A 14440-nucleotide genomic window follows, 5' to 3' on the forward strand; every position below is an offset into this window, starting at 1 on the left:
CAAAACAGAGCGTGCTGCTCTGACCGGCTTTAAAGGGTTAACAATAACAATGTATTGAATAATGACTTTAAAAAATAATATAAAATAGTGTGCAAATACTGATAACAGTGCAAATGTTTGCATAATAAGAAATAAATGAAAAATGTAAACATCTATGTTTAGTGAACTTTGCAGTGTTGCTCTGTGGTGCAGCTACTACACCATAGCATTTACACACTGTGTCTACTTGATCCACGTCTGACTCCACCAACCCATAATGTTTCCACACCACTGAAGTTTTTTTTTTACCTCTCTTTTCAACCAACGGCAGTCACACTCCTCCCCAAATAACTTCTGCTTAGCTTTCCGAGCTTCCCTAGGGTCCTCTTAATTGTTGTGACGCGTGTTCGAAATGCAGAGAGGTGCGCTCGATTTGCCACACGGAGCAGCGCGAGAGTAAAGCATGAGGGAGGGGCTAATAATCAGCTCAGTCATTTTTAATGATCGTTGAAAGCCCAGATCGCAATCGTGATTAAAATTCGATTAATTGAGCAGCCCTACTTGGGATACAGTGTTCCTATGAAGGCCCGGCTTGTTCTTTTCCATTAGGCCTCATTGCGTTGAGTGAACCGACCTTTAGGGTCATGTCATCGGAGCAGGAGGCCAGCAAGCTGCCAGTAGGATCCCACTTTATGGCGTTCACTTCATTCTAGGGTGAGAAAGACGTGAGTGTAAACAAAAAGTCTGACTGGCGCACATGGCCACAGATAATACAATACACTACATGAGGATAACACTGGCTTATGACCAAACAAAAATCTCTTCTAAATTCAAGACTTTAAACAAATCGTTTCCAAGGTTAAGGTTTCATTTACTCCAGCTCACATTTTTATTTTCAAACTGGCCAAAAATGAGAAGGGCAAAAAAAAAAAAAAAACAGACTCTTTGCCATAACAATTTGCAGAACAATTGTGTTGACCTGCATAGTCCATATTTCTATGAAATAAATTAGTTAATAACCAGCCTATCAGGCTCATCAGCTTATGACAGAGACAAATGATAATGGCAGTGACACATAATGGTACGATAATTGTAGATTTATTTATTTTTTTACCACTGACTGAATGCACTTTATGAGCACTATAACTTTTATAAGAAACCAAAAGGAGGGAGTGCCACCCTGATATTATGTAACACAGTAATGTTCCATCTAAATATAGTCAAACCTAATAATAGACATACATTTAACTGAACCACTGTAAAGTGATCCCTCTCCTTTCATCTCAGACAGCTGTCACAAAGCTCCCTGCCAGTTTGCATTCACCTTTACTTTACTGCCATCTTGTGGCCGCAGTCTGCTATTGTCAACTGATCAGACCAATGTGCGGGTCAAGCGGACCTGGCTCTGCCTTTACTGCTCTGAGATCAGTCAGATCTGGGCTTTGTGTGGAAGCACAGCTAGTATTAGCAAGTAAACAAGCATCACCGAGTTGCCTCTTGCTAATCAGTGTGGCCAACGTGTGTGATGTAGAGAAAATGGAGAGTGAAAAGGTTGATACTAGCTGCTTTAGTACATTACCAAGGAAAGTTGTGACAATGATGTTTGACTGAATATAAAAGTTTAACCAACACTCCACCTTTATTTGTCATTAACATTTTAGATATTGAAAGTTAATCGTACTGTCAACGTTTTTCATTCTATTGATTTCTTGCTATTAACACATTTTATTACACTTTTTAAAAACATTTTTATTCATGCAGCAGCAATATTTGAAAAATTCTTATTTTTGATACTTACTTGATACAATTTTGCAATTATACAGATCATACCGTGTTTTATTGCTTCTCTACCTAAAGGAATGGTTTGAAAACTTCATCTAACACTTGTCAGTTTCAGCTAATAGTAAATCATTTTGGTATAGCAGATATTCATTTAACTAGAAAAGTAATATTTTACAAGTCATCAGCCAGGAAGGAGTGTAGACAGGCAGCATAAATGTTTTAATCTGATCCAGTTTATCTTATTAAATAATGAAGGAACATGTTTCTGTTTGTGTCTCTGGGCAACAACCTTCTCCCTTTGTCTTTCTGTAAAAGTCACCGCACGTCACTGATCAAACACAGCGCATTTGAGCACCAGAGCTGTTTTCCTACTTGTGCAATGGAGTGCAAACACTGGAGTGTTCTATTCTCACCGTGTGTCCCTGGAAGGTCTTCACAGGTCTGTCCTGGCCCAGCTTACACACATGGATGCACATGTCTGTGCTACACGAGGCAAATGTGTTATTGCTTTGCCAGTCGACATCCAGAGCGGGCGCTGTGGAGAGGTAAAGATATAGCTTAAGGCTGATGTAGCAGTAAGTTGACGTAGAAGATCACAACGAACAAATCACGGTAAAGATTTCTTCCTTCCACATTAGATCTGATCATCAGATCAACATATGGTTTTAAAACAAAACAAAAGAAAAAAAGCTTTGTCTATTCATTTAAAGCTGAAATGATACCTTGTGTGTAAAGATATACTAGCTTAAATATCACAGGATCAAAGCTCAGTCACAATGTCCAGAAAAACTAGACAGAAATAAGTGAAGGTCTTCTCACTGTGCTCTCACACTGCAGTTCAACTAAAGGTAACGTATGCCTAAAAACAGAAACACTCCAGGAAACGTCATGTGAACAATCCAGCTGACTCCTGTCACTCACCTGAGTGGAAAGGAAACTGTTGCTTCGCCTCTCCCGTGTGTGCATCCCAAATAATTGTCGTCTGTGTGAAGATAGAGATGCTTTTTATGACGAACTAGTGTCATTTATAAAAAACAATCAAAAACATTACATAGAATAAAACACTCTTTTTAACATCTTGCAATCTTTTCATATTTTGCTTGTTGCACAAGCAGAGATAATACAAAACTACACCACTATATCACAAACATGACGAAACTTTTATATCACAATACGCCAGCCCCTGGTCAATCATGAGAATCCCAAGGTGACAAGGTTTTAATATACTTCTGTACACTAGGTGGCAATGTTGAACCATGTGTTGATAATACTGACTGGACAAACAAATAGCTTTGTGATTTCAGATGAAACGCAGCCCTTCACATTTATGACATACAACAACCTGATTATGTTACATATCCACACAGACGTGCATGGCATCAATTTGCTATTGCTAAAAGGAAGAAAATTATAGAAAATAATTGTCATTAAATTATCATTTATGCAAATTCATTTTTAACTTTCCCTTTATAGCAGAAAATCATTACGAATTTTCTGCTTTTAAATTTGATTCTATAAAAATGGGCAATATTTTGAGTAATGACCAATCAAACCCAAGACAATATGTTCAAATTGTTTGTTTTAGTCACACCAGGAATCCAAACCAACGACCGAAAATTTCCACCCCAAAAATATTCATAAATAATAATTAAAAAAAAATACAAAGAAAAGCAATGTGTCTCACCTTATCCACACCAGCGCTAAGGATAAAGTTTCCTTTCTTATTCCACTTGAGTGCAAATATAGGGCCTTTATGCTGACCCAAAGTACTGGCCAAGTTACCTGAAAAAAAATAACCAAATGCCACTTGGAAAGAGACCAGGGACAAACGCCTGAAATGCTACGATGCAGAAGATGCCAGAGTCTTACCGTCTTTTGTCCATATCCTAGCAAAGCCATCATATGAGCCGGTTGCTAGTAATGTCCCCTCGCTCTGAAGGAAAGAAGCGTGGTGTCATTGGGTGCAGCCAAATTATTATGACTAATTTATGAGTAAATGCACAACGCTCATTTTAAGCGTTGTGCATCGACTTTGACTACAAAAAAATGGTAACAGGAACATATAAGAGTAAAAGAGCACAAAATGTTTGCAGCTTGGTTATGGAAAAGGCCTTTTCCCTCATCTGAGTGCCTCCTTATACATAGCTATAGTTAGAAGGAATGCCTCTTGATAAAGCTGTGTTTATTAGCATGCACACAGGCGCACAAACCCACACCCGAAGACTAGATGACAAACACAGAGCACTCAGTATGATCGTGTTAGTGTGTGGGTTCCACAGTTTAACTTGACACAATCCCACTTTCACTCACATTCCAGTCTAGTGAGGTGACGTCTTTGTTGCTGGGTACGTCCTGGCCCCCTTCCCGAATGCAGTGCCTCAGAACCAGCTGGGTGGATCCGCCTGTGCTGTTCTCGCTCAGGTTCCAGATCCGTGCTGTCGAGTCCCCGGACCTGAAGGAGTCAAAACAACCTTGCGTTAGGCACACCCACATGACTTGGACTTCTAAAATCGGTACTGATAAGGTTATAAAACTGACCATCATTGCTCCTGAGTAGGGTTGGGGTTTAAAGGCATTTTATCGAACCTGAACCCAAATCATCAAATCCAAAATCTTTTAAAATCCCTATCAAAACTTTTCACATCATCTGTTGAAGAAAAAGGAGAAAGAGATTTTACAAGCACAAAACTCATTCACGTTGGTTTATGTGGATACTTGGTCCTTTACTCAGACCCTCCTATATTACAGGATTGTTCCAGATGTAATCGCTTTTTTTCTCCATTTTATTTTAAGACGCATGCACATACTGAGGAGCAAGACTGTTGAATACACAGCAAACAGCCAGCTGAATACTTACCTCTGGTTGCCTACCATTACAAATTAAGACTCGTCGGTTTAATTTGGAAAAAAGGTTTAAAATGTTATTGGCTTTATTTGGCCATGTTTCAGCTTTTAATTCCTGCTGAACAGAGCTTTCTTTCAGATGATCGTTATTTTTAGCCTTTTTTAGTCCACATAGTGGTTGTGCATCCTGTTGGATTGCATGCATTATTCTTCTATATCATCTTGTTCAACTGCTGAAAAATTCAGGCATTTCCCTTGAGCCATGTTGACAAACAGTGGAGCGTAGGAGTGGAGAAGTTTGTGTCTGATGTAACCGCAGAGAGAGCTGATTTATGAGTGGGTTTGTCTGACTAAGAGTTTAACAAACTTTGGTCCGAGTAATTAAATAAGAGTAGAGCAAATACAGCGTTTAATGTACGGCCCATTTACCTAACAGGTGCAACTCTTGAGGTTATCTGCCTGGTTTTAAAGCCATAAAAAAGCCACCAGCTATAGATAGAGAAGAATTTAACATTGTGTTTAACCCTCTGGGGTCGACAGTAGGGCTGCCACGATTAGTCGACTAGTCACGATTATGTCGACTATTAAAATCGTCGACGACTAATTTAACAGTCGACGCATCGTTTGAAGCTTTGTAAGATCACAAAGGACGCAGGAATGAGTAGCAGGATTTAAGAGTGTAATAACGGACTGAAACAGAAGATGGCAGCACTGCATGTACAAGGATGCCAGCTGCCGTTAAACCCCGAAGAAGAAGAAGCTGTGTCCCAGAATTCATAGCGCAGCCCAGCGCAGTTGTCAACAATGGCGGCAGCTAGTAGTTTTAACTTTACTCTTATTATTCTTTCTGGGTCACAAAATAAATGTTTAACATATTTTCAGGCGAGAATGTAGCTGTGTAAACCTCAAATATCTGCTCAGTTTATCAAGACACCACATATTTTCAAAAGTGCTCCGACGTTTTCGGAGACGTCTGTTACCCACTAGCTCGTTAGCTAGGCGGGGGCAAGGCTAACTAGAGCCGTGAGAACACCGGACTCCCGGCAAATCGTTTTCAAACCCACTGCCGTCTTTCGCTAGTCAGGTTAAACATATATATAAGTCACTTAGATAACTTAAAAATGTTATTGTTTGGCTTTCTTTAGTATTTTATTTGTTCCTGAGTAAATTGGTTTGGCTGAGATTAAAGTTATAGTTTTTGCACAGCTAAAACTGTCAAGCAGACAGCTGATTATCAGAAGTGTGAGACGCTGGAGAATATACTCCGGTGTCCTGTTATATTTTAGAAAGCAAGGAGTTTATTAAACTTCACCGAAACAATCTGCAAATTTCATTAAAAATTAATAAACTACCATCTTGTCTTTATTTTTAGTTAGCACAAACACTTCAAGCTGTAAGCTAATGATAGTTATATAAGACCAGATGCTGCTGGTGCAATAAGCTGTACGTCCAATGGATGATGATCTGATTAGTCGACTAATCGCAAAAATAATCGGTGACTAGTCGACTATCAAAATAATCGTTTGTGGCAGCCCTAGTCGACAGACACGCCGGCGCGTCAAAATCACATGACCATTTTAAGACGACACAGCTTTCACATGTGGGACATTAATGATATTTAGCGTGTTTAGAGGCTATGGTTAGTGTGTTGTGTAGTTATTGTTTTGTATTGTGTGTCAGTTATACTGTCACAGTTGCTCCAAAAAAGCCATTTAAGGCAGATTCCAGTGTAAACACTGTCTCCACATGGAAAACTAGACTGATACACATCCTGCTGTCAGACCTGCAGGGTTTAGGCCTGTGCTGTTCTCCTCTGTCTTATACTGAACAAACTATTTTTGGACTGGCACAAATAATTCGTGTGCCTTCCTTTTGATGCAGCACACCTGATTGTTCTGTAAATAGTTGGTTAAATGGTTAAATAAAAAATTAAAAAACGCCTGAGGCCTTGGCTGCATTTTTAGGTAAATGGTACCATATAACTTTGTTGTTTGCAAAACTTGTGTATAATTTTTTAGAAATGTGCAATTTCTATTTGCATTTCAAGTTATGAAAATGATTCGTTAAACATGTTTGCAGGTTTTACAGTAAAAAATATAACTTTTTTCTACTCGGATTTTGAATTTTTTTGTCTGAATTTAGATTAATTGTGCTAATATAGTATGCCAAAATGACAAAATAAATTTCAGATATTTAAGGTTGTGCTGAAAATAATGATACCAAACAAGGCAAGGTAAACAGTTTTTAAATGTGAAATATAGAGGTAAGATCAAAAGTAGTCAAAAACGGCCAATTATACCCTGGACCCCAGAGGGTTAACACCAAAAGTGATTCTTGTCACTTTATCTGTCAGTGAGGGATAAATCAACACCTGTCAGGAAATCTGCTGCGTTGGATTCATGTGTTTTCTGAAAAATGTGTCACATTTGCAGCATGTTTTGTTCTTGAATACACACTCCACCCATGTAAAGAGATTCCCTCTGTGTGATTAAGATAAGATAAGATAACCTTTATTAGTCCCACGCGTGGGAAATTTTACCAGTGTTGGTCAAGTTACTTGAATATAGTAAATAGTTACTATTACATTGATTACTTCTCCAAGAAAGTAATCCTGTTACTTTACTCTTTACCTATTTTCAAAAGTAATTAATTACTTTATTACTTAGATACTTTCAAAAAAACAAGATACACAACCTAAAGCACCAGATCTTTCAGCCCAATTCTATTTCTTCTGCATAATCCATCATATAAATCAAATGAAAAACTCTTTTTAAAACTTGTTTTATTTGTTTTAATCTTTTAACTTTATGCACATTGCATCGAGCAAAAATTAAAAAAATATGCAACATTCTCTCACTTGAAGAAATTTGTTTCAAGCTATTTTCTGCATATCCCAGCATATAAAATAAAATATTTTTTTGTGTTTACACTCACTCTTTCAAATAGAAGCAAGTAAAACACAGCACAAAATAAATAAAGTCAAAGATTCAGCAGCACTGAGTCCTGTCACTCTTAAGTCTATTTTCACCTGTTTCGCAGGAGTGGGGCTGTTGGAGGTTTGCCCGGTGCTGCAGCGGTCATGTCAGTGAGGGGTTCTGGGGGTTTCTCTGAATTTCACATTCCTGTGGCAGCGTGCTCGGTACTTGCTCAGATTTCAATTTAAATTTTTTGCTGTAGAAAGAACTTTTCTTCCCACACAGAGTGTACAACACACACTAATGTTTTTGTCACTTTTTACGGAATCAAACTCAGAGTAATGTCAGTACTTCCCAGCTTTAAACGCTGCATGGTGTGTACTCTCTCCCACACTCCATATTATCCATTGTTGATCTGCACACGTCTGCTGCTGCCACGGATGTCGCACGCTCAGACGTCATTGTCATGAGACACTCTCATAAACAAAATCAAGGTTTAGTAACGCAGTAACACAGCGTGCTAATGGGAAAGCAACAGTAATCTAGTTACTGTTTTGCAATAGTAATCCCTTACTTTACTTGTTAATTGAAAAAAGTAACGTGTTACTGCAAATCTCTGGTGATTACACTGAAGTGCACCAGCAAATGTCCAGGAAAACACTCCTCTAACTGAGAAACATTCATTTAGCTGTGATAAAAGCTCACTGACTATTCCACACAAGTTATTCTTTTTATAAATCAACCAATTAAAAATGATCAACTATGTTTACAGATCTGGACTCTTTATAATAAATCATCAAGAGTGAACTCTGGGTAAAAAATACTTAAATTACGACCGATATAAAAAAGACAAGAAGGAAAAGCTAAATCATTTTGGTTATTTGAATTACAAGGTGAAAAGGTGATAATGTGAAGGTCTCAAAGAAACGCGCTTAGCTGCGCCAGCTCTCGCCCATAACAATCCCACGTTTGCATCAGAAAACTGTAATACTGACCCAGAGGCGAGGAGGTCGTTCACTGGGTTCCAGGCACAGATAAAAACCTCCGATTCGTGGCCCCTCAAGACCATGGCTTTACTCTGGGGGATCTCCACATCCCTGTCTACCTCCATCATCTCCGAGTGGTGATCTACAGGAAGGAGCGTGAAACAAAAACTTGAGTATTCTTTAAGTACTGTGCAATTTTTCAGAAAGCAAAGCGAATGCAGTGCAGCAGGAAAAGAGAAGCAAATACAGTACATGAATGATGAGAAAAAAATAATGAAAAGGTATGTTATATGAGCACATGCTAGTTTCCTCTCATTGAACGCAAAGAAGAAAAAGTAGAGTCCTGTTCTACTGCTACAAAAGTTAATTTGAAAAGGAGTAACCAGTTTTCACTAAACATCATTGTGCAACAACCAGCCTAGCAAACCGCATCACACTGTACAAGATTAGTCATGATGGGAATCTGACATCACCCAACCTACAAACCACAGCATTCCCACAGCAGCACGCGAGTATATCATCGCTTGAACTTATTTCATAAAAAGTGGCTTAACCGCAAGCACGAGGTGCTGAGGTCAGATGGTTAACACCACTGTGCCCACACAGCAGGAACCGGATCCTCAGTGTGGAGGCGTTTAAGCAGTGTACTGAATTGTAGGTCGTCGGCGTTCTTGAAGTCCTAAAGCTCCAGCACACATGAACTATTGCAGGTAGGGCTGGGCCACATCATACCGCTCACGGTAATATCGGTATAATGTTGGGCAATGATAAGAAAATGAAATATTGTGATAGAATATGGGTAAAATGCATATGCGCAATGCCTTTGCTTTCATACGCACCATCATTATTACCGAACCGATTTTATGTAATACACGGCGCTCAAAAATCTGTCAAAAATGTTTTAGTACCACTTTGCTAAGCTATGAAGCCGCACCGCTTGATGGATTGTCGGAGCATTATGGCTACCGTAGTCGGGAGCCTCGCAGAGTAATACATACTGTGCTTCAACATAATATTACCGCATTGTGTGTGTATAACCTCTTTATAACCTTTGTGGATATTATACATGGTTATGCTGAGGTTATGCTGGAAATTCCTTTTGGTTAAACTGTGCGGGTGTAACACATAAAAAATAAATAAATGTAAGAAGGACTTTCTGGATGCAGCTAATCAGAGTCATCTGCAAAATACAAGCAAGTCAACCCCATGTTATACACTCACGTGGAGCCGGCTAATGATGACTTCATTTTGATCCTCAAAAACTTGAATCGTGCCATAGGGAGCAGTTATTAAATCTGAATCAAATTCTCAATGTGTTATCGTATTTAAAACACATTGGGAAAACGGAGGAAACAAAGCAGACTGGAATTATCCTTTTATGATAAAACAACAACAGACAGCACAACTGTACAACATAGTCAGGCCAAAACCAACCAAACCAAAAGCACTTTACACAAAACCCTCAAACTGTGACGCAGCCATGACGGGAACGATTAAACCGGTCACACAGACAGAATCATGCAAAAAAATAAAATAAAAATCAAAGAGGTTAGCTTTAACAAGATGCAATCTTTCAGAATATTATGAAGCCATTCTAGTGAAATTAGCAAAAAAATATATTTTTGACTCATAACCTGATTGTGACATTAATTCAGGTTGTACTGTTGCCTCACTAAAAGTAGATCATCTAGGCGTTTTGTGTACTCATGTTTGAAAATGTGCCAACACTCCTTTGTTTTATAACTGTGTATCAGACATTTAGCTCAAAATAACATCCTGCATGAGACAAGAAAACACAGCTGGTAGTTCACAAGATGATTCAGATTGTTTACAACCATGAGCTAAACTTACTGGCTAAGGTGTGGGATCCATTTTCCTCCCCGTTGGCAGCGCCCTCTCCATTCTTGGTGCTTCCCTGTGGCCCCGTGCTGCTGCCACTGCTCGCTGCCGCCTGCTGCTGGGCCAGCTTGTCTCTATAGGCCTGCTGCCTGGTCTGGACCACATCTGGCATTACGGCATCAATCAAAGACAAGGACTCGATTGGCCTCCCGTCAAATAAGGTGCCGTCCTACAAAGAGAACATACAGTGTTATTTAACCCCATTACCAAAGGAGTTGGAATGATTGGGTGGAAAATTGGGGGGAAAGGGGAAGCTGGAAGATTAGCACATTGACAGTAGCCATCTTAGTTTTGAAAAACTGAATGTGATAAAGAGGAACAGGTCTGACTGTGAAACTACTTGCTCCGTTTAGCACCCAGGCTCTTTTAACAGAGCCAAGCAGCTGTGACACGGCCAGCGTGTGTTTGGCATTGCCTTGCTGAAATAAGCAAAGCAGCATTATTGCTGAAGATTCACCCCTTCCATAACAACATGAATTTTGGCTTTTAACAGTGTGTTCATAACAAGCCAGGTGGTCTGGCATTCATGATTTCCAAAAAGAATTTCTAACTGAAGTGGTCACACTGTTATCAGAGCAATCGACACATAAGTAAACACTACACCCATTCTTTCCAGCATGTTTCAAGTGTGAACTAATCAGTCGATAGCAATGCAAAGACAGACCCTGACCTCATTGATGCTGACTTCAGCCTCCACATACTGCAAGCCTTTCTGAATGATGGAAATGAGGGCAGCAGGGGGCACCAAGGCTCCATTGATGTTGGACTGACTGATGTGGCTCTCTATGCCAAAGGTGAACGCAGAGTGAGAGAAGCCTGCGGGAAGAACGGATCATGCAAAAAGTAGGATGAAGTCAAAGTTCATTTCCACAGACTCAAATGCTGCAAGATTAAAAGTTATTCATGACCAAATATTAAAACTACTAACAGTGCGATTACTACAACAGCAAGCAGAGCTGTTTGATCAAATATTGATTTGTTGGACATACCAGACTCCTGCAGATATCTGTAAACCAGGAAATTAACCTCATCACTGCTTATGCTCATTTTTAGTCCTGGTGATTAAACCATTGGGTCAGCACAGGATAGGAGCCTGTAAAAGTAAAGCACAAAGCACAGAGTTCATTAAAAGCCGGTGGTATTAGACACTGCAGAAGTGAAGTGCAAACGAGTTCTAGTGGTACACATCTCGATCACTCATGTGTTAAAATCAACAACAACATAAATGGACTGCAAAAACATTAGTTGGTATTCTGGCGCACTAAATCAGTTTTAAAAGGGTCATACATGCACTGAAAATGAAAATGAATCCTTAAATGAAATCATTAAAAATTAATTAACTTGCTTGACCTACATCTTGGATATTCAAAAACAGAAGTAGGCAATCGCAAATGTCATTTGATAAATGACGACATCTTGTTCCTCTTTATTTGTGGATGCAGAAACCACTTAGCTCTAGGCAGGGCACCAGTTTCCATTCATCAACCTACAACAGGAAATAATTACCAGCCGCCTTCACGAGGCAGACAGGGTATTTTAGACTGAAACGTCTGGGAAAGATGGGATTTAAACCTCGGCAATAATCCATCGAGTACTTGTGTCTGTCCTCCATATTTGTTCATGCAGAACCTGCACTGTTTAAATGGGACTGTGGAAATAAACAAGGGGACTGGACGAGGGACAGAACATCTACTGTTTCCACGATGCCAGCCTGCTGAAAAAGTCAACATGTCTCCTGCCACATCCCAGAGGCTCAGATCCAAGACCAACTCAACCAAAAGGGCTGGAATCTGGTACAAGTCCTTCAGTAATCCATAACAAGGTGGTCAGAAAGTCCTGCGGGATACATTTTCTCACAATGAAGCAGTATGACTAGAACTTAGCAAAAAGCCTGAAAGAAATCACAATCTCCGATAAGCTCTACTGAAGGAAACAAAACATGACAACTAACAACACATTTCAATAAAATATGCACCCCTTGCCACCAGTGTATTACTGTCACAGCACTGTCTTCACCTTAAAATCTCTGTTTGATGGTTATAGCACAAATAAATGTAAGCTGATGCAGCACTCCTGCTGTGTGAGCTTTTATGCTCACAAACGTGACATCACATCTGCTGGTGACAGCAGCAGTTTTGGTGTCACTTCAACCTCTTGATTATTATAACCCAGCTTGTGCCTCCACAGCTGGGTGCAGAACCTGAGTGTACAATCGTGTTGGTTTTTACTGCCAATACAGAAGCTCAGTGATTCACAGATTATACAAAAGGGGATGTGTCAATAGTTTAAAACACGAGACCTTGTGGAAAAATAACTTCGCCAATGTCTTTGCTTCCAGTTTTGACTCCTTCCCATCTTCCCATTTCTGAACTGATGTGGCGTACAGTCTGAGTAGCAACACCTATTGTTCATTAGAAAACTCCAGCAGCCACCCACATCTTTAAAAGCGAACATAAATAAAAGCTGAATGCAGTCAGGTCTAAATGGTGAGCAAAGAGTTATGAGTATCTCTTAGGTAACTTTCAAACTTGTTATGAAATTTTAATTAGCAGCTTAATAGCTCAGAGACATAACTCCCAAAGCTTAAGCATCATAAGTCAGCTGTCTACCCAAAACCCTTTCAGACATGCATTTCTTTTGATTAATCTGACAGCATCTGAACATGCTGGCTTCTCGTCTGAATATCAGTCATGGTCACTTTTCTGTAAAGACTGTCATGGCAATCTTAATAGTTTAGACCTTTTAACATTTATGTATCGCTTCCAAGACAACATGAAGTCACAATAACTAACAGGTCTACGTCTGTCACATAGCCACTCACAGTAAGATTAAAGATAGAATAAGTAATTCGAGATTATCTGATAGAAAAAAAATTATGGCACTAATAAATATACACAGATGGGTGTGTAATTCATTTTTCTAACAAACTGATGCATCCTCATCAACTTAGAATGAATACATAAATACATAGACAAATACATATTGGCATTGGTTTGTGGAAGCCACCATGTTGCCTTGCCTTCTTTTATTTTCATCATATCGCCTCCATCACTCCTCTCTCCCCTGCCTGATTTCCACCTCATACTTTCTTCTCACCTCAAGCTTCATCTCCTAAACTGCAGTCAGAGCTCTAACACAAGAAAACATGTTACAATTGTATATTCTTAGCAAATTAGACATGCCACCTTCCCATCTTTGGACAACAACAACAACAACAACAACAACAACAGCTGGTTACATGCTAACATTATACCAGCTAATGTAAGACTCAAGGTTCTACTTTTAAAATAAATAAATAGAATACAATTATTCATTGATGCGAGAAAAAAGAAGGACATTTTTGGATGCTGTGTGGATTTTCAATTTAGGGCTCAATGTGACTGCACCTGCAAATGTGCTTATTTATCATTGCAGGTTCAGTCACACATAACACTGAGGGGAGGGGATCCCTCAGTAAAAAAGCTGACAACCCACTACTCCACTCTTAATTAGGCAAGGGCCTGATGAGACGTGGAGGAGACAGTAAAGCCATTTTAAACATAGAAAAACAGACTGAACAACTCTGAGGTCAAAAAGGAAGAACCAACAAAGAGAAGATACTTCCAGCTGCGCCCTTATTCCAAGCTTGACTCACAGTTAGGAGTCCACTAACTTTTAACTCCTGAGGCCAAGACTGTGTCCCCTCTTGGTGTTGAACCTGGGATCTTTTGCGTGGAAGGCAAATATGTTAACCGCTACACCAGTACAAATGATAATAGAGTTGTGATATTAAACCTCTAATGTATTCACCACCCCCTGAAATTTCAATCAGTGATACTGCTTGTCTTCAATGGCAGGTCCTTCAATATCTCCCCCTCAATTACGAGAAGACTCAGATCCTTCACTTGAACTTCCTGCATGTCATTGATATTCCACTGTCTGTGTGAGTTTTCTTAGTCTGCATTTCATCTTCAGATAATTCACTCTCTTATTAGCTTCACTAACATCAACATGATATTCCTAAAGATAAAGTATGGAGTTAAATATGTGACTTAT

General features: G+C 39.3%; 1 protein-coding gene across 2 annotated transcripts in view; it reads right to left on the minus strand.

The window, feature by feature from the left end:
* The window catches only part of tbl1xr1b (TBL1X/Y related 1b), a 28702-nt gene that overhangs the window by 10719 nt on the left and 3543 nt on the right, over positions 1–14440 (minus strand). For both annotated transcript variants that reach the window (XM_005752482.2, XM_005752481.2), the window contains exons 3-12: positions 11395–11498; positions 11076–11221; positions 10358–10574; positions 8516–8648; positions 4072–4213; positions 3631–3694; positions 3446–3543; positions 2683–2743; positions 2175–2296; positions 614–688 (exon numbers count right to left, since the gene is read on the minus strand). In XM_005752482.2, coding sequence (XP_005752539.1) covers positions 614–688; positions 2175–2296; positions 2683–2743; positions 3446–3543; positions 3631–3694; positions 4072–4213; positions 8516–8648; positions 10358–10574; positions 11076–11221; positions 11395–11452 — 1116 coding nt within the window. In that variant the 5' untranslated portion in view covers positions 11453–11498. The remainder of the gene's footprint in view (positions 1–613; positions 689–2174; positions 2297–2682; positions 2744–3445; positions 3544–3630; positions 3695–4071; positions 4214–8515; positions 8649–10357; positions 10575–11075; positions 11222–11394; positions 11499–14440) is intronic.

Source organism: Pundamilia nyererei, unplaced genomic scaffold (assembly GCF_000239375.1).
Source record: "Pundamilia nyererei isolate P.nyererei 1_Seehausen unplaced genomic scaffold, PunNye1.0 scaffold00362, whole genome shotgun sequence".
NCBI lineage: Eukaryota > Metazoa > Chordata > Actinopteri > Cichliformes > Cichlidae > Pundamilia > Pundamilia nyererei.